We start from the raw sequence: 20,477 nt of genomic DNA, 5'->3' as shown, positions 1-20,477 counted from the left end.
TTACAATCCAATTTAGGTGTTGGCTTCAAAATCTGTGTCTTGCCATTTTTCGCTTTATGTTCTTGAAATATTTTTTCTGTTCCTTTGTTGCTGCAGAGCCAACACGTTAACAAACATCCACTATTCTCAGGGCTGTGATGACAAAACAGTGAAACTGCTGTTCAAAGACATCTTGGCGCATAGTGCTATTTAAGTTGAAATCGTTCAGTCTTTGGAAATGAAGAAATAGTTCATCTCTATGAGCCCTCATGCTCTGCTGAGAGTGATAGTTGTGATAGTGATTTTATAAAGCTGTACAATAGGAACTAAACCCCCCTCATTTCATATAGACCAAGGGTCAGTGATAATTTGGAGGTATCACTAATCTAGGTCAAATTCAAACCACTAGCCTAAGAATGAAGATAGGTCATCTTCCTTAAATCTAAGTTACATTAAAGTTACTTTCATCCAACACATGCAAATAGAACAGTGTAGGATCAGATAGGAAAGACATATTATGTTATAGATAAAAAAAAAAGAAGTATTCTACAGGATGCCACAAACCACAGTGCATGAAGACAAAGAAATGAAAAGCCATAGAGAAAGTTCTCCTTGACATTATTCTCCTTAAACTTAGGGACAAGGAAGAACCCTATCTTATGCCCTTGATGACTGCAATGTTAACAACCCCCATGGCTAGCCCCTTTTACCTGATCACAGATCAGCTCCCATTTCTTCTCATTGTCATACTGCCGAAGTAACCTGGCTTTGTCGGGTGGCAAGTTCATTGCATTCTGCAAAGGAAAAGAAAACAAATATGAGAAAGCGCAAGAGGCCTAGGACGGAGAGGTCTGACATGAGCCAACCAAGACAACATGATTGTGGTGGTTTAATGGTTTTATTTGAATTCCTTGTGGTCGAGTTAATCCACAGCATTCCCCAGAAGCCCTTTAAATGTCAGTCATGGAGCTTTGTCTGAGGAGGCAGGAGGTGCTGGAGCACTGCTTCTCAAAGGCATTGTGTCTTTCAAAAGAATAATAATTCTGGGTTTTGGCAGAAGCATGGCACAGATGGGGTCTTGTTCTCCCAGCCCAGTTATCCTGGAGTGGAGGATTGCACAGGCCATGTTATCAGTGCAGAAAGCACTACTCTTCCCAATGGACATATTATTCCTGTTCTATACTCAGCACATATGCACCTTGCACCAAATTCCCCAATCCAGCACACTGGCAAAGGAGAAGGCATAATTTATTTCCAACATTGGGAGATTTCAAAGGGCTTGTTTATTTAAGAATGATCTTCAAATGCCATTGAAATAATAATAAAATGGTGGTTTATTTTAAGAGCAGAACAATATTTGAGTTTTAAAATATCTCCGTGCACAACCTTAACTAGATAATTTATATCCTGAAGATATGAGCACTGTCCATAGTGATATATAGTGAACTAGAAAATACAGTGAACTAGCAGCCATGATTTACAAATGCAATAAAAAAAATAAATATATGTAAAAGGTGCAGGACAGACCAAGCCTATCAGCATCATCTCCTCTGATGGTCAAAAAAGAGTCCTTTGATATCTGTTTGGTATTAGCTGAAGTTGATTCACAGGGGTATGCCTCTAAACTTACTGCAATAATTCTCATATATTCACTTATAAAGGCCCTTTCATCCAAGAATCCCTCAAACACTTCATAAACCTTAGTAAGTCTCATTACACATCAGTATGTCACAGTACACAGAAGTGGCATGCCGAAAGACAGAGACTTCCAATATATAGCTCAGACTGCTTCAGATATCTAGACTGCCACCACAAATGTATCTAAAAATGAATGTTTCAGTTAACATACTGTACATAGAAACAGAAACATCTGGACTGCTATCACAGGTTCCTGTTACTTTCCTACTGGAGTGGCAACCTTACAATGCAAGACTAGCACATATACCACTTCTGTACTGCCTGATGAGTCAAGTTTGAGAGGCAAAAGACAACTCCAGTATTGACACAGTTACCTAGTATGTTTACTCAGTAATCTGCATCCACACAGGAACTGCAAAGGATGTCAGCACCAACAGGCTTGAAATAATCCAGCAGTGATGCAGTAAGAAAATATTTTGGCAAACACAACAAAATGTTCAGTCCCTAAGCTGTACATCTGCACAACTTAAGACTTTATCAAACCTCCCATTACACTGAAACACACCTAGCCTTCAGATTCCTCAAAACACCCTCCAGAGTCCACACTGTCCTTTGTTCCACCTGTGAAGTCCCATTGCAGCTATTGCAGCTGGAGAAACATAAATGAGGTTTGTGTAGTTGCTGTATCTCCGCACGCAAGAAGTATCTGTCAAAGCTAGCTGCGACTGCCAGCACACCAGGTGCAATTTCCTGAATCTTAAATGGCAAGCAATATCGTGAAAATTTGTATGAGCCCTAGCAACAGCAGGCTAAGGACTAATGGCAGAGTTTTTCTTTTAAATTGGGGTTGAAATCCAATATGTTGGGAAGCAATATTTCTAAAGAATGTAACCTCAAGCATAATCTAACAGTTGTATTTGCATCTAAATGGGCTCAGTGGTCCATAGTTAAACTACTTAAGAAAAGGCATCTATGTTGTGGGCGGGTAGGTTTCCTATCCAGGTATCAAGCCCAACCCCAGGAATTCAGACTGTGATCCCCTTAGAACATGGGGAACTGGGGGGGGGTAAAGAAATTCCAGGAGGGCGTGTGAGGCAACCCAGCCCACCCAATTCCTCCCCCCCCCCCCCAAGTTGTGCTGCTATTTTTGTTTTTTGGCCCCAGTCAGTTCCTTTTTTTTCCTCAACAAGTTTTGCTACTATGGGGGGGCATGAGTATTTCTCAAAAATCAAAAAGGAGGAGTGATGCCGAAAAGTCTGGGAACCACTGCCTTAGAACAAGCACTGTGTAGTCTGTATGATCAGACAACACCCAACACACACAGCTGGCATTGAATTAACAACAGCTGTAAAGGTTCAGTTCAAAATAGCAATAGCTCATGCTAATGTGCACAGAGAAGACAACTAGATAAGATAGCTTAACTTGCAATGGTCTCTGGATCAATATATCTGACAAAGATTTCTTAGGTCCTTTCTGCCTGTCTCATCATTATATTGCTGTCACAGGAAAGCTGTTTTCACCATTTATATACATCAAGTGCTGATTCCTTCTTGCCTACTACATCATAGTGACAACATTCCTTTCTAGATAATTATAAGGATTTTTTCTCTTACATTTTCATAGACGATTGTCTGACTTGCCCTTTTTTCAGTAATTACAGTATCTGGTTCATTATACTGGGATAGTGTAACTTTTCTAACATCACTGTTCTGTAGCTACCTCTTCCAGTCTACCAAACATCATCATCTACAGTTACCCTGCTTACAAAGTTTCCAGTTTATCAATCTTTGATACTTGAGGTTCAATGTGTGTAAGGCTTCCACCTCTTTTGTCTTCCTCAGTACTAATAAGACCATATCAAACTCCTTTGCAATCCTGGATTCTGAGAGACATGGAAGCACTTTTTCTAAAAACAGTGAAGCACATGCAGAAAGAGTGTTAACAGTTAATTCCTTTAACTTTTCCATTCAAGTTCTCAAATTTAAACATGATTGGAAGTTTCTCGGATTACTAGAAATATTCTGCCTGACAGACATCCCTGGTTCCATTACACTTATTATGTGAGCTAGATAGAACCATTGGTAAGACTGAAAGAAAAATTTGCTTGGTTCATCCAAGCAAGCATTCAATATTTTGTAAATTTATTTACTGTCAGTTTCACAAATGGCATACCTAGTCCCACCTCCTCCCTTGAAAACCTATTACACTGTTCTGCTGTAGCAAACACTTTTCTTCCCTTAACCTGCAGCCTTTGCTCCTTGCCCTACTGTCTTATCAGACATTAAACACTTACCTCCCTTCACTCATATTGTTACCTTGAGGGCATATTTTGACTATGATCCTATCTCCCCATGATTCTACTCTTTTCATATATATATATATATATCTCATCCTCCAATCCATATGTCATTTTATTGCCCTTCTTGATAGCTTCTCTAGGTTATTTTTTAAACAACCTTGCTAAATTGTGAGAACCCAAACTATGATATGTTTTGATATGTTTTAAGCACTTACTTTTCCAGTTCTATGATTCTACATTTCAAGGCTACCTACAGCTGCAGAGTTCAGGAAAGCATCACTACTGGGTGCCAGCATGCCACATCAGGCTGTAATCTAATTAGATCTAATCAGCTCATCAAGCCAGACTGATACATCGAAAGGAAACTTGTCTGAAAACCCAGGCACTACAGGAAGTTGCACTGGCAATAGAGCAGGTAACCTTTGTGCCTCTGAGTCAGAACTCAATCATGGCAATGCCACAGCATAGGAAGAGGAGTTAAGACGCTGTCTTTTGGGGAGTTACCATTAAAGATCCTCTCTCCCTTTTGGTATTTAGAGGAATGTCAACCCTGATATCTTGGCCAGATTAATACTGACATTCTGCCTACTTCCAATCCCCTTGTAATTTCAGTTGGACATGGTATTCTCCACTCTGTGTCCTAATCTGCTGTGTTGTTATAGCACATTTTTAAGCACTTACTACATTTCACGACTAGAAAGTAAAGTGATTCCTTGAGTCCTTCTCTACAATCAGGTCCAAATCTTCCTCACCTTCTTCAGATATGAGTGAAATGAAGCTGACTAACAAGCTGCAGCAGCAGCAGTATATAGTTAGTTCACCTCGTTTGGTAAAAAGTTTTTAAGCAGCTTTGTGCCATCTGCTTGCATGGGAGTCGCTGTCAGCTGGTAGGCAGAACCACTTGTGAGGGAAGTTCAATAACATGCTCAGCAGCAGCAGTTTCAATTCCTTTCCATGGGCTTCCTCTTATTTATTCATAAACAAAGGATTCCAAACAAAAACAGGCTTCTCACAACACTGGGTTGCAACTGCAAGAGATTGTTCCAGCTACTTCACCGGCTGGAACAGAAAAGCCAACTTTCCCCTTAATTACCCAGCACCATAGCCTAGCTACCTTTCTATTCCTTCTCCTGACCACAGTTGTGAGAGCAAAAGAACAGGCATGGATTGGAGCTAGCGCAATACCTTTCTACCTTGACACAGACACTATATAAGTGCAAGATCTCTTCCATTATCTCTTCTGCTTTATAACATGAATGACTGTGAAAATAGCACTGGCTTTCTTCACAAATGTGTCATATTGGATTCCTCTACTGGAGACTGTTATAAACTTTTGCTCCAGATCATCTTAGACCAACAGCTTTTCAGATAGCTCTCTCCCCTGCATCTATCTGTACTACTTATCCTTTCCCTCAATGTGTATGGTCCCATTTGTTACAACAGGTCCACTCTACAGATTCATGGGAGTAAAAAATCCACCTCCCTAAGGGCAGGTCTACACTAGGAAATTATTTCAAAATTACCAAATTCAACTTAACTCCCAATTTTACAAAATCGAAATAGTGTGTCCCCACTATGGAGAATTTCAAAATTAGTCCGAGGCAAGCCCCTTTAATGTGGATGTGCTACCTCGGTTTAGAGCTTTAGGAAGAACTGGGGAGTAATTAGTTTGAATTACTCTGGAAAGTAGTTATTTTGAAATAGAAGCACTGGAGCATCCATACTAATGCTATTTTGAAATAACTATTTGGAAATTTGCATTATTCCCCAAGAAAAGCAGGAATGCAGATTTCAAAATAAGCAGCCTGTTATTTCAAAATAACGGGCTTGGTAGTGTGGATGCTCTGCTTATAAATTCAACCTAACAGGGGTTATTTCAAAATAAAGCACTAGTTAGAACAGGGCTAAGTGATGTCATTATTCCAACTTACCCCTCCATGTAGAAAGCACTATGTCAATGTGAGAGCTTCTCCTGTGGACACAGCTTTCACTCCTCAGAGTGAAAGATTAACTATGCCGATGGGAAAAGCTCTTCTGTCAGCGGACTAACGTCGTCACTAAAGTGCTACAGAGGCACAGCTGCACATTTAAATCAAATCTAACTACAGAGAAATAAACTAATCTTTCCTGCTCCTTCTGATGTTTGATTCTGTTCCCCTGTTCTTTCTTTGAATTGGGTGTCATCAGCAAATTGGACCTGGAATGATTTATCACTCTTTCTAGACTGTTAATGAATGTATTAAATAATAGATATCCAAATGCTGCCTACTGCAGCACCTTGATACTATTCTGCACTTGGAAGTCTTTCCATAAATAACTGATCTTTATTTCCTGTTGGACAACCAATTTCTAGTGCACATGGTATTTTTATCTTACTGGCAGCAATTCAATTCCTTTAGAAGTGTAGTGATATCAAATCTCTTCCTGAAATCCAAATGTACTGACTGTATCATTAGTATTTTTACGTACTAAATCAGTAATTACAGCGAAGGCAACTAATAAATTGGATTGACGTGACCCTACAACTTGCAGTATTTGTGACTGTATTAATAATTAACAGCACGAATGAAGAGTCTTTTTCGGGCCCTTTTTCTGTTCCTCATGGTTAAGTGGAATGACTCATATAAGCCTCCTTGTCATTTCCTCTTTTTTCTAATGATTATGAATTTCACAAACACCAACATCACTTTTCAGATCAGTCAGAGGACTGGAAGTCTCACTATGGTCCATCTTATTTCACTTTTCATCTTTACCCCCAAATAGAAATCTATGATCTCATCATTATTGCATCAGTAACTATCCCATTCATAGTAAAATCTAAACTCTACCTGAGTCTTAGCACCCCTATGCTTGTCTTCTCTGCTACAGTTCTCTCAGACAATTATTGCACAGCATTGCCATACAGTCCTTACATCTGATTTTCCACCATCCTACACTCTGGGCTGGTGTTAATCATTATATGAAGCGGATATGCAATGCTACACCAAATCAGACAGGTGGTCTCTCACACATACTTTTCATTCCCTTTGCCCAGCTATAAATTACTACACAGGCAGCAACAGTGCAATGGAGAATCAGGCTCCAATGTTACTTAGAGCAGCTGTTTTTCACTTTCACCTTTCTATCAGCATCTGCCTTTAGAGCACATCACAAAATAAAAAGCTTCCTGGAAATCACCTGCTGAGAGGAGAGCACAGGTCTGCTGCTTTATAGTCAAGGAGCATTCTTGGATTGCCCCTATGGACTGTAGCCATGATACAACAGCCTCTTATCCGACTGTATTTGATCATTCCACTTTACCATGCACTTTCTTATTAGGCATCGAGGGAGACTAAAGGTTACTTGTCCACTGACTGTAAAACTGTATACCATTAACTGAAGGCCTACTCCTGTGAGGGATCATAGTACGCTTTCTCCATTCATTTTCTTCCAAAGGTTCGTGGCAGTATAAAGTTCATCCCTTCTCTAGGGTCATATTTTCAAGTCATACATATTCAAAAGTGTTTTTAGAAGAAATAAAAAGCCAAACCACAACATTTTTTTTTCTCCACATCTGAAAAAGCAATGTGAAATTTGTATACCCTCCACAGTCAGATGGTGGAGGAGATTTCTGATTGCCCGAATACACCTACAAACGGAACCCTGGAACATTACACTTACAAATAGTTGCAACTGGATCCCACACTGCAGAGTTGACTTCAAGGTCTGGCTTGCCAATGATATTTTGGCTCCCCTAACACATAGCTTCTCTTTTCCCAAAAAAATTCCAAAATTATTCAGGTCTACTGCTAAGTACCAAATAATATAGGCAAGGTTTCTATTTTGTGCACCCTAGATTCACAGTATAAAAACAGAACTTATCTTAATTAAATCAGCAGATGGAAAACTGGGGGTATTGGCTAGGAATATAGAGTATGAAACTGCTGAAAAGTTTTTTTTTTTTTTTAAACAATAGCACATCATAGAAATATGCAACATTGAGCCTATGAAACTAACCTCAATTATATCCAAATTGTCACTACAACATGAGACCAGATGATTTGGTAAAAGCACTACATGCCAAGAGTTGTTGTGATTTAGTCTCAGACCAGTCAAATATATTTCATACAGTACAGCTTTCACTTGACTAGTCCACACTGTTTCATGTATCCACATGACAATGGTAAAATGAGCAACATTCAAAAAGAACAAAAGGATCCAGTGTCTGACTAACTTTGTTTCAGCTTTGTATCCATGTGGTTCTAGTCAGGCTTTTACACTAAAACTCTAGGCACTGTACCCTGAGCAGCAGGCTCCAGAGAAGGGATGGGCAATAATTTTTGACAGGGGGCCACTCCAAGATTTTGGAAAGTACTCGAGAGCCACACTCTTCCAGGATATTAATGAAGGAGATGTGAAGTCTGGGAGGGATATTGGGTGCAGAAGGCAGCTTGAGGTAAGGGATTGGGGTGCAGGAGGGAGAATGGAGTCTGAGAGAGAGTTCGGGTGAAGGAGGCGATTGTGACCCAGGGCAGGAGACTGGTTTTTAAATGTGACCTAAGGCAGGAGGGGTTGTGACCTAGCGCAGGGAACTGGGGTGCAGAGGTTTGGTTTGTGACTGTGACAACGCAGTCGGAGTTCCCCCATTCCTGCACCCCCGTAGCAGCAAGAATAGACTCCGCCAGTCGTAGAATAGAGAAGGGGTTTATTGTTCCTTCAGGATACAGCACATGTGTGATGTGGCTACAGGGCCCAGGGCCAGGATGCCTCAGACCCTAGGGTTAGGGTCCATCTCACCTAAGCCCCCAGCTTACCCTCTTCTCTCCATGCTTCCCCAACAGCAACTAGCCCTGCCCCCCATCCAGGAGCTGGTCTCTGCCTTCCTCCCTTTGTCTCTCTCCCTGGGCTTAGGTGTCTGGGTTAATACACATTTGAGAGAGTCAGTGGAAAATCTCACATGACAGCGCAGGGGGACCTCGCGTTACAGAGCAGACAGCCCCCCACTATGCCACAGTGACCTAGGGCAGGAAGGGGCTGTGACCTAGGGCAGGAAACTGGGGTGCAGGGGTCTGGTTTGTGACCTAGGGGAGGAGACAAGGGGGCAGGAGGAGTTTGGTTTGTAACCTAGGGTAAAAGGGGATTGTGATGTGGGCAGGGGATTTGGGTGCCAGATCTGGGAGGGGGTATGGATGCAGGAGGGAGGCAGAGGGTTTGGTTATGTTGTGTGTGGGGGAGGAAGACGGTTGAGGAAGGTAGAAGCTGGAGTTCCAAAGGCAGGATCCAGCCAGGAGACTTACCAGCCAGCAGCCCAACCAGCCTGCCTCCCTACAAAGCTAAGGCTTGAAGAGCTTAAAAAGTTTCTCAGCCAGCCAGCCTCCCTGCCTGCGCAGGCTGTCCGGCCATGTGCTTGTGTGAATAACTGAGCCACTAGTGCTTTGTGGCTGCTTGTTATTCAAACAGGCAGCTCCCATTGGCCAGTTTCAGTTCCTCCCCTCCCCCAGCACAGCTTCTAAAGAGAAATGGCCCCGCAGCCACATTTCTGAGCAGCGTGCAGGGGTGCGGGACAAGCAGGGGAGCCTGCCTTTGGCTCCCCACAGTGTCTGCGGGCTGGATCCAGTGACTTGACAGGCCGTATTTTGCCCAGGCCTGCTCCAGAGGCATTTTGCCAAATCACAATATACCAACCAGCAATTTGTAAGAGGCACTACTGCCCCTTGGAAGGACATTACATGTGCTCTGCTTGCATTTGATCTTTTCTGCTGGCTAGTATCCATGGTCCCATCCCAACCTGATATTTCTGTGATGCTAGACTGTTGCTCCTGGAACTGCTGGAGGTACACTACCTATGTCCCTGTAAGCCTGCAGTGCCAGGAACAAGACTGCACTCAGATCCTCAAATAATGAGTTTTGAAATGCTGAGATAGATGGACTGACTTTCCTTCCTGCATCTATGTAAAACAGAGGGAGGGTTCCTCTTCTTCCTTTGCTTCTGATCTTCATGCACAGAGGCAGAACTAGCCACAATCTATCCTTTGACAGAGAACACAACAACATCACACACACTTCCTGAATACCTTTTTTTGTTCCACAATCTTGTGACTGATTTCAAAGTGATTACTTTATTGCGTTGAATAAAAGACCAGATGGCAGCCTGGGTTAGCAAAGCCTCCTAGTCTTTGTTTTCAGAATCATGGTTCAAGGCCAAACTGAGGTGTTCATTCTTCATTCTTTACCAAGCTAGGCATAGTTAGCAGCTGTGGCAAGTGACAAAGGGCTAATTTTATGATGTGCACCAGGATATAAAAGTGACCTTCCTTCAGCCATGTTGTGATCTACATTAGTGTCCAGTTCTTTCCTGGACTACAAAGAAGCTGCTGCAAAGCAGGAATCGCTTTTTCTCACTCCTTCAAGAGTAACACAGTGTGTTAAAATTAATATATCATGAGCCACTGAGAGTCAACAGGAAATAACTACAGTTAAGAACAAAAAACAAGCTGTTTTCCAGCAACAAAGCACACCTAAATTTTCTGTCTGCAGATTTCTAGGAAACAGGCTCCAGGGTGTGTATCCTTCAACTGTGTGCACTGCACTCTGCTGTGTTTTCCTGTTCAATCCCTGCACTCCTCAGCTGGCTAAGCCTGGATGGTGGGCCGGGGGACATGACCCCAGCTCGCTGAACTTAGTACACCCACTCAATGTGTTCTGGATGTCAACACTTTCTGTTTCCTACAAAGCAGTGTTATCCTTCTCCAGGAAGGCTATAAGCATCTGGAAGAAGGCCAAAATATTAGAGTAGCCATCTAATCTCAGCATTTTAAAGTCCACCCACTCAGAAAGAGAAAAGCTTATCAAAACTAATGTAAACAGAGCTTCATTGCTAAGGACTAAACTCCTCTGCAACATGAGGTAACACAAGGAGATCCATTCAGTTCTCCAGTTTAAAACAAAATAATGTTCATCTGTATATAGACTGAACTGATTCAGCTTTTTGTATCCTTTTGTGCTCCAGGAGTTTTTATAGTCAACTCTCTAAAATTTACAAGCATATATCATTCACAGTTTCACACTGGAAGATGGTCAAACTGGAAGATGGTCAAACCCCAGATCACATTTAGAGGAGCAAAGTATCTATGCCCACCTGTGCCATTTTAGTTCAGGGCTAGATTCTTAAAGAGGCTGTTTTCCATTTACACCTGTAGGACCGAAAGCTTTCTAGAACAGCTCCTAAAATTTCAGCACCACTTCCTCTGCATTCTAGTGCTGATTCAACCTTGAACCTGCATTTTCTGCATCCCGATGGCAGCCTCCTCAGCCCATCTGCATGCAGTGCTAACATGAAGGTCCCTGCCAATGTATTTTTCACCATTACAAACATTTGTTTTTACTAACAGTTGTTTAGCAAAATTCTTTGGAAAGCTGAAATTGAAATCTGTTTCTTCAGCATTATTTCCTCTTCTTCTCACATATGTGCTAAGTGTCCTAGTTTTCCATTAATGGGAAGTTCTAGCAAAAAAATAATTAAGGCACACTAAAGCTCTGATTCAGTATGAAAGGATAATTCACATTGCTAGGTACCAGCCATTCTTTAGGAAACGTATGCTGACACATGTATTGAACAGCATGCAATTTTACAGATTAAAAAATGGTGGATCAGTATTGGGCCTTGACAGTGTCCCTTTGAACATGGTAAACATAAATCCCTATTAAAGAGATGATAAATGCAAACTACATCATCACCTAGATCTCATTTAATGCTTCATCCAGAATAAAAATTGCACTCCCATTTTCTATTAAAAACAATAAAGTCAAAATGGCATCAATATTAAGCAGTAATAAATTTCATCAGTCAAAAGGAATAAGTTTTATATAAACAGTTAAGACATCCCTTGTGTGTCATATAAGATAATAAATTGCGTTACCAGTTTCTCAGATTCCAGTTTTAAAATATCTTGCTCCTTTTGAGGGAAAAAATAGGATTTACAGTTATTCTCTGCAGCCTAGAAACTGACTGCAACTTTTCAACAAGAGACTTTGCAGACAAGGGTACCGGGGCCAAGGACAGGGCCATAGCTGGGGTCAGGGGTGGAGACTTGACTGTGGGCCTGAGTCAGAAGCCAGGGCCCCAAGCACAGAGTCCTGGGCACAAGGCTTCTAGCTGTGTCCAGGGCCATAAGTGGAACTAGGTGGCACTTCCTTCTCATCCTTCGTGGAGGCTGGCCAGGCCCCCAGATACACCCCAGTTTGGGGAACTCGGATCTAATCAGTTCCGCTGTCCGGAAATAATGGCCTCATACCGAGAGGTCTGTTACTCTGATGGATTTGGTGATTTGTTTGGATGTCCCATGAACAAAAAGTCCATTGTATTAAAAGTAGGTTGGACTCCAGCCTCTTATACATAAAAACAAGCAAACATATAAGTGTGATACATAATCACGGGTTTAGTGTTATGATGAGAAAATGTGCAAAAAGGATAGCTTTTCTGAATCTCACTTCTTTCCAAAACAAATTGGTGTTGCAAGAGACCTGCCAACTTTCACACCTAAGATGTCAGATTGGCTCCCTGCTTGGGCGAGAATTTCACAGAAAGGCTCCTTCTTGCTATCAGCACCTGAGGAATCACTTTTATGTTTCAATGAAAGAAAAAGGAGCCAGGACTGGTAAAGTTCTAAATGGTCCTGAACACAGGGACCATAAAAATGTCTATATTCAGATAATCACTGATTTGCTGACATTAAGGTGAAATAGCATAGGGTTAAAGCAGTGGTTCCAAACTGCTGCTCAGCCGTGGACCTCTGGCTGCCAGGCCATGGCAGCTATGAAGGCCTGGCCTGGGGTATACCACTCCCGCCACAGCTGCTGGAAGAATCACGTCCTGCCCTGTCTCTCAGCCAACCAGCGCCAGGCAGGAGCAGGGTCTCTTCCCGGACACATGAAAAGTGCTTTGCTGCGTGGCAGGAGGGCGACGCAGAGCAGGAAACGACAGCCTTAGAGCAGCCGTGACTCGTGCAACCGTGCTCAGCTAGCAGGCAGAGTAGGGCTAGATGAGGTGGGCAGGACAGGCACTGGGGGCTCCAGGGGCAGAGCTAGTGCTGGGGTGCTTTGGGGTGGGGGGCTCTAAGAGGTGGGGGACCGATACTGGGCAGGGCCCTGGGGTGGCCGGAGATGGGTGCACGCACTGGGAGGCTCTGGGGGCAGGGGCTAGTAGTAGGGAGGCTTCTGGGGATGGGGCTAATATTAGGGGCTGGCACTGGGGGCATGAGGCTGGCGCTGGGGGAGAGTGGAGTGGTGGGAGCTCTAGGGGTTAGGGCTGGCACTGGAGAGCTTTGGGGGCTGAGGCTTTTAGCAGACTGGTAATGTTTATCTGCATGTTCATTATTTGAAGGGACACAACTGGGAAGAAGCAGTCATCAGTAATACCCAGAGAGCACTGCGCCTGCCCCAGCTAGCCCTTAGCACTGCCTGCAGTGCACCATGCAGTGCTCTGGGGGCAATTTAAAGGGCCCGGGGCTACAGCTGCCACAGTAGCAGCGATGGCAGCCAAAAGCTGCAGGATCTTTTGTATCGCTGGGCCCCGGGGCTGTTGCCCCCTCCCCCCTTTCCTCCCATCAGCAGGCCTGCCCAGGAATTAGTATCAGAGAAAAGTAACCAAAGGCCTCAAACTGTAAAAAATAACAAAAGGAATATGGAAAGTCCCATGTAGTAGCAGTTGTGTGTGTTCAGTTTCTGCATTTTGATATCAAACAACTTTGTTCATTTTCAAGTATATGGAATTTAATTTGTGCGTGTTCCTTTAAACTTTCCTTTCATTAGTGAATTCAGTGTGTATGAGAAGAGGCAGATTTAGAGACTAGAGACTGAACTCCTCTATTTACAGAACAGGTGAGGCATGGCCAGCTGCAGCTCCAGCTTCCATTCACTGTTCCAACCATAATCCAGAGAGACCTCCATTAAGAGTTGTGTAGCTAGTTCAGCCTCAAAACTATTAAGTCTTTGGCCTCTTTAATGAATTGCCTGGATGGTGCTAGTTGAGGCAGTGGCGTTGTGATGTGACAACAGTCCTCTAGAAAATAAGTGAGATCTCCTAGCTCAATTGACGTAGGTTACTTGAAGCTGGTATCAACTTTCAATTGCTCCTGATCTGGTCTGTACTTGAACTGGTGACCTAGTGGGAAAGGCTCTCCCATCCCTTTACCAGCTCTCTGAACCCGCCAATCCCCTATTAAAGGTTTTATCTGCACCTGTGACATCTGCCACTCCCACTCCAATTATATAACTGCTCTTCAAGGCCATTGCAGAGCAGCTTCTCAAAAGACTTTTCTTTTTTGTGTAATGCACCTGCATTGCTCCCACTGATGATTAATATAAACTATGAGGGAACAACTGACACAAAGGATCAGAAAGCACTATGCAAAATAAAATAAATCACTTCACCCATTGCCAAAATGAGGTGAACAAGGTCCAATCCTCGATTTTACTGAAATTAACAACATCTTTTTTACTTCTGGGGGAGTGAGCTTGGCCCCTAAACTGCAGACCAACATTTCAGTCAGGTGTTTACCAGAGTGAGGATATCTAATATGGAGGTTTAGATATTTATTGCTTTTTGTTGGTGGTGGTGTGATTTGTAACTACCATAAACCTAAGCCTACAAATATTTATAAGCAATTCATGCACAGGAATGCAGTGTGATTATATTGTTTCCAGCACATCAGTCACATGCCAGAAATATGCGAACAGGGTTCCCTCACAGACCAGTAAGTGTGCTTTTGCATGTGTGACATGGACTGAGATAGCTGAACTGTCAATAAACTTGAATGATGAGAACTGAGGGAAAAAAACCAAAGTTCCTTTCTCCATAGTGTGAACTCTAAGATCTTTGCTGTGATGCACATTCACAGCTGATAGGCAGAGACATCCCATCTCATTCTTGCAATAACTACAGCATTGTCAATATTCTCTCTCTGATTCCCACCCCCACATACTAGCATGTCTATCTGACTGCCAGGTACCTGCCTACATGTGATATAATTTCGTAACAGCTTGATCACCTTTAAATTTTGTTTTTACACTTCTCCCTAATACTGGTAACCCTGAAAACTGCAGCCCTCCATCAACAGAAGCACCAGTGGCAGTAAAACCAGAGCTGTCCCTAGTCCCACACTTGGGGGGAGGGAGGAGACCTCACGGTGGCTGCCTCAACTGTCCTCTGGATAGGGCCCAGGCACAGGGTGGCAGCAAGAGATTAGCCCCCCTGCACTCACCACAGCAGCAGGAGCCAGAGCAACCCAGCAGCCTGCTGCGCTCCACTCCATTCCACCCTACTGCCCATTCCCCATCCCACTATGCTCTGGGTCACTCTGGCTCTCACAGCTGTGGTGAGTGTGGGCAGGGGACAGAGTGTGGACCCCTGCTGCCACCCCTTGCCAGGTTCCCTGGTTATCCCCTGGTTCCGATCACTCAGGGCAGGGGGGGAAGGCAGAGCAGAGACAGGGTGAGGTGGAGCCTGCAATGGGCAGGACTGCCCTCAACCCTGCGCCCCCTCTGGTAACCCTGGATATTCCTGTGGAATTACATTTGATTTAATTGTCTATACTACTTGACTTTTCAATTTATAACTCAATATGTTTATTTAGAAAGCTAAGAGGCAACAGTAGGATTCTAAAAGTTTGTTAACTTTATGCAGCATTCATAACAGCCTGAAATTAATGTTCTAATCCTTTTTTTTTTAAATGGTCTTTGATCCAATACACAGAATGCTATCAGTGTATTAGTTCTTTCTGTAAGGAAAGGATTAGAGTATACTCCAGCCCCCTTTTATACTTAATGACTTGATGACAACTGCATCTTTAGTTTTCAGAAGATACTTTATGAGTTAGGACTGAAGCCTGAGTCTGAAATCTGAAATATACCAACACAAAGGTTGAAGGCCTTTTAGATTGTGTTTAGCAGAACACTTGTAATAGAAAGGAATGAGTGATAACAGTAAGCAGAGTGACAATTTGTATGAAAAGCTGCTCCAGTGTGGTCCACCAGCTCCTCATTCCAATTCCACGTAAATTAAATTACTGATTCATTGTCCAGAAGGCTAGAAATCAGCTATGTATTTTTCTTTATTTAATTTTCTCATGATGTGTCAAAATAATTTACACAATTAACCATAATTTACACAACTAGGGGTTGCTCTGTGAGGCTGGGGTAGGGAGGGGCTGCTCCACAAGTCTGGAATGTGGTGAGGGGCTGCTCCAGCTACACTGCATGATCCAGCCCCAGCACGACTGTGGGTCGATAGGGGTGGGGCTCTGCTCCGGCTGAGTCCCCGGTGGCTGCAGGCAGGGTCCAGCCGGTCAGGCCAGTTAAACGTTACTTTGTAAGTAGCCGATAAGCCGCCTGCTTATGGGGTAACCAATTAACCTCTTCCATTCCTAGTTTGTAGATCCCAATCCTGTGTTCAGATCACTAAACCACCATTTGCTCATAAGAAGCATTTCCCACTGGAAGAAAAGTATTTTCAAGTGAGCTGTTTTGAAAATCTAGGTACTTATTTTGATGTCTAAATGGCAGCTGAGCTATTCTGAAAATGTGGCCCTTGGCTTCTAAATGCTCATATCTAAAATTTCTTAGAATGCTCTTTGACACACACTAGGGATGTAAGTGACTAGTCGACTATCCGATAAGCATAAGCTTATCAGATAGTCGAGTAGCCACTTGACTAGTCACTTCACACACCTCCCCCCCCCTTGCTGCCTCTATCAGAAAGAAAGGCAGCGGGGGAGGGGGGTAAGCAGGAGCCAGTGATGGGGGAGGGGGTGGTGCGGCTTAAGAGCCAGTTCCACCCAGAACCATTTCTACTAGCGGTAGGGGGAGCAGAGACGCCCCCACTCCTGCACCTCTCCCTCTGAAATGTACAAGAGCTGTAGGTGGCTCTTGCACATTTCAAAGGGAGAGGCGCAGTAGTCAGGCACAGTCGGATCGATCCGACTGCTGCACCTCTTCATTTTAAATGGGAGGGATCCTGACTGCGGGGTCCCAATTCTTGTGCCTCTCCTGTACAAAAACTGCAGGCGGCAATGGACAGCAAGCACCCTCCTTATCGACTAATCAATGGAAATTCCATCGACTACTCCAGTAGTTGATTAATCAAAATGTAGCATCCCTAATTACACACGAAAACCTCTTACCAATTTGACAGAAAGGAAAACACATCACAGGAGATGTGAAAAAAAGAGAACTCAGAATGAATTGCCACATTTTTTTATTTCCTCTGGGATTTTACCTTGCACAGCACTAGCTAAACAAAAAGGTGCATTATTGGTTACAAGTGTTTATCTAAAACTGCCTTCTATTTAGTAAATGCAAAAACTACAACTATGAACATCTATAGTGACTATGCACCTGGAAACCCCTTTTAACGTCAGGGGCTGCCTCAGATCTTCAGCACTCCACAGTACCTGTCTCTAGGGTTGCTATCTATTATGTGAGAACAGTGCGGAGTTTTTTCAGGCTGGATAAAATCATTGAGAAACATCCACTGCAAATTTCCATTGCTCTCTGAGAACAGAAATACCTTTCTTCCACTTTGTTTTCTGCAGAGAAGTTACTCCAGTGGAGAGGTGGCTGTCCCTCAGCCACAGCAGGTTGGGCACCCGTTCTCTGGCCCTACCAGGTCAAGGGCTGGGCTAGGTTTGGGTCAGGTTGGGGCACGTCTCCCCTGGCCATAGCAGATTCTCCATGGCTGGGCTCCCTTAGTCCCTGTGTGATGCTAAATAGCTGCTGTGCAATCACTCAGCTTACAGGGAACAGGGTCATAACTTATACACAGTGCTCAAACTACATAGCTCTGACCCTGGCAAAGGCAGTTTATACGAATGACATTGCTCTTACGATGTTACGAGCAGTAAGCAAAAGTATATGAAATTTGCTGCTGCTGGGAAGTGAAGATCCCTTTGACATTCATTTTCCAAAGTTTCATCTGTGGAATGTCTTGAGCATTTTGGTGGTAAATACTTATTCCTACCCCATAGCTGTTTATTCCACTCAAAAGTGAAGGCTCTGCCTAATACATTTCAGCTTTTAGAAATGCTGAGGTCTCACTAATTCACTGCTTAAAAACAGCTTCATGGTATAAAAGCTTCAAAGCCCAATTGCATTTTCAATTCAGTAGCTGAATCACCCATTCTGAATAATCACTCCAAGCAAACCTCACAGCTTTATTAAATCATTCAAATACACTTTCTCCTGATAAGGCAAACCACATTATCCAAAATTAAAGGCATTTTAGTGAACATTGGAGAGAGTGAAACAAAGAATCCCAAGAAATAAAAAATGTAGACCAAAAAGTCTGTGGCTCAGTCAGCACAGAAATTTTTGATCAGTCCTCATGATCTAAACAGCTTATATGCAATGGTTCACACCCACTGTTCTTTCAAAAAATTGCATTAGCACTGAAAGTAACAGCAGTCCCAGCCAAGATGTTTCCTTGGCCTATGAAGCAAACCAGCCCTTACATGCCAGGATCCCAAAACAACTGTAATGCAAAACATCCCTCTATCTAGTCTCCAGTTTACACTTTAGCAGCAAGACAGATCATAAATTCAGTGTATTTCCTCCTAAAGCAAGAGAATCTCTTCACCAGATGTTCATTTATGAGGGTTTTCCTCATTAGAAACCAGGATCAGGGATGAAAACCCATCAGAGTCAGCTTTGTAAGTCATTCAAGAAGGTCAATGAATTAAAACTGGAACAGTTGATAGCCTCATCTAAAACACCCAAACTGAACTGCACTCACTGACCCCTCTTCCTAGTCCATGATCATAAAAATAGGGAGATTCCTTAAGGCGAGCAGGCAGAGTCAAAACATAACAGAAAGAAACAGAGAGCAATCTCCATGTGAAATGTTTTACAATTAAAACTGTGGGCAGTTTGTAGAGAAGACAGTATTGTTCTGAATACGCTCTATGAGTATCACAAATGGCAACAGAGCAGCATTTAAGGGTTGTTTTTTTATTTCTGACAGACACACATTGTTTGATGCAGTGTTTATTGTAAGAATTGCTCTGTTCATTCCAGACATTTATCTATCTTCTAGGATAATCTGCTGACACATATTGGTACAAAACAAATGTATCTGAAGTCTGGTCATTATTACAAACACTCAATTATGGTTGATATGTTAACTGTTGCTGGAAAGAAGCTTCACTATAACTACAATATCGGATGAGACAATGCCCTATCTTGCTCCATTTTTGTTTCACTGTTCACTCACTATTTCATGAAAACAGGAGCCAGTGCACTGTTTGTAGAATTACACTGTGAAAATAGATTTTTTTCTTGTTTATCAGCCTTAAAAATTAAGGATGGCAAAGGCAAATTAAGCTGCAGAGAAACATCTGTAGTCTGTACATTTAATAGGATTATTAAACACTTGGTTCATGAGAAATTAAAAACTACAGTTCAAAGGCCAAATTCTTCCAATAAGGTATAAATCTAGTCTATATAATAAAATGGAACAGTACTACAAGTTAATTGATTAATTGGGAGCAGGAGAAGGCCCAATATATGTATGCAATCAATTTGTACTTTTGTTTGAGAGACAAATCCTGTAGTAAAATATTCAGAGCTATCCCCTACAGATGTGCTATTTCATCAGCACTTATTGCAAGAATGTCTTACTTCAAGTGCACACGACATTGCATGCTCTCTGGTTCACTGACAGGAGCAACTAACTCTGCCCTCTTCCCCTCTTCACTCAGCACAGGTAGCTAGAAAGGGATTCTGAGAGAGCCTGAGGGCTGGTCTATACTCCCATATAAATCAGGGGCACCTGGTGAGGAAGGACCCAGGAGCCCACAAGCCATGTGACCCCTTCCTCTTCCCCCTTCTACCACCCCAGAGAAGGGCCAGACCAACCCCCTCTGTCCTCTGCCCCGGTTCTCTCCACCCCTGCTTCACCTCCTCCTGGTCCTTTCTCTGCCCTCTTCGCCACCATTCCTCTGCTCCTGCTCCATTTCTTCCTGCCAACCATGAATGGAGGTGAAGTCCTAAGTCCCAGAGAGCCCACCCCATCTAAATCCCTGGGTCCCAGTACTTGTGAGAGTCTAAAACCCCAAGGCCCTTCCTCCAGAATCCTGATCTCCCTCTCTCCACCCTCCAGCTTCAGCCCCAACCCTCAAGGCTGAAGTAGAAGTACAGTATTTATCTTTTTCGTTTAGTTGGTTGTCCTGCTGCCTGATTAGGGACTTTGGTTCCAAAAGGCATCCAGTTGATGAGTAAATCTGAACTCTGGTGTTCACATTGTAGTTGGAAATCCAAGAGAAGTTAGGATCATATAAGAACATAAGAATGGCCGTACTGCGTCAGACCAAAGGTCCATCTAGCCCAGCAGCCTGTCTGCCAACAATGGCCAGCACCAGGTGCCCCAGAGAGGGTGGACCGAAGACAATGATCAAGCAATTTGTCTCCTGCCATCCTTCTCCAGCCTCTGACAAACAGAGGCCAGAGACACCATTTCTATCCCCTGGATAATAGCCTTTTATGGACATAACCTCCATGAAATTATCTAGCTTCTCTTTAAACTCTGTTAGGG

General features: G+C 43.1%; 1 protein-coding gene across 5 annotated transcripts in view; it reads right to left on the bottom strand.

The window, feature by feature from the left end:
- FMNL2 (formin like 2) overlaps window positions 1-20,477 on the bottom strand; it is a 286,160-nt gene that overhangs the window by 133,769 nt on the left and 131,914 nt on the right. For 4 of the 5 annotated variants that reach the window (XM_006125649.4, XM_006125650.4, XM_006125648.4 and 1 more), the window contains exon 2: window positions 690-773. In XM_006125649.4, coding sequence (XP_006125711.1) covers window positions 690-773 — 84 coding nt within the window. Of the gene's footprint in view, window positions 1-689; window positions 774-5,847; window positions 5,894-20,477 lie in introns of those variants that run through there. The other variant, XM_075933414.1, reaches the window with a different exon arrangement.

Source organism: Pelodiscus sinensis, chromosome 7 (assembly GCF_049634645.1).
Source record: "Pelodiscus sinensis isolate JC-2024 chromosome 7, ASM4963464v1, whole genome shotgun sequence".
Lineage (NCBI taxonomy): Eukaryota > Metazoa > Chordata > Testudines > Trionychidae > Pelodiscus > Pelodiscus sinensis.
Note: the sequence above shows the minus strand (reverse complement) of the source record. Positions and strands in the feature narration are given on the sequence as shown.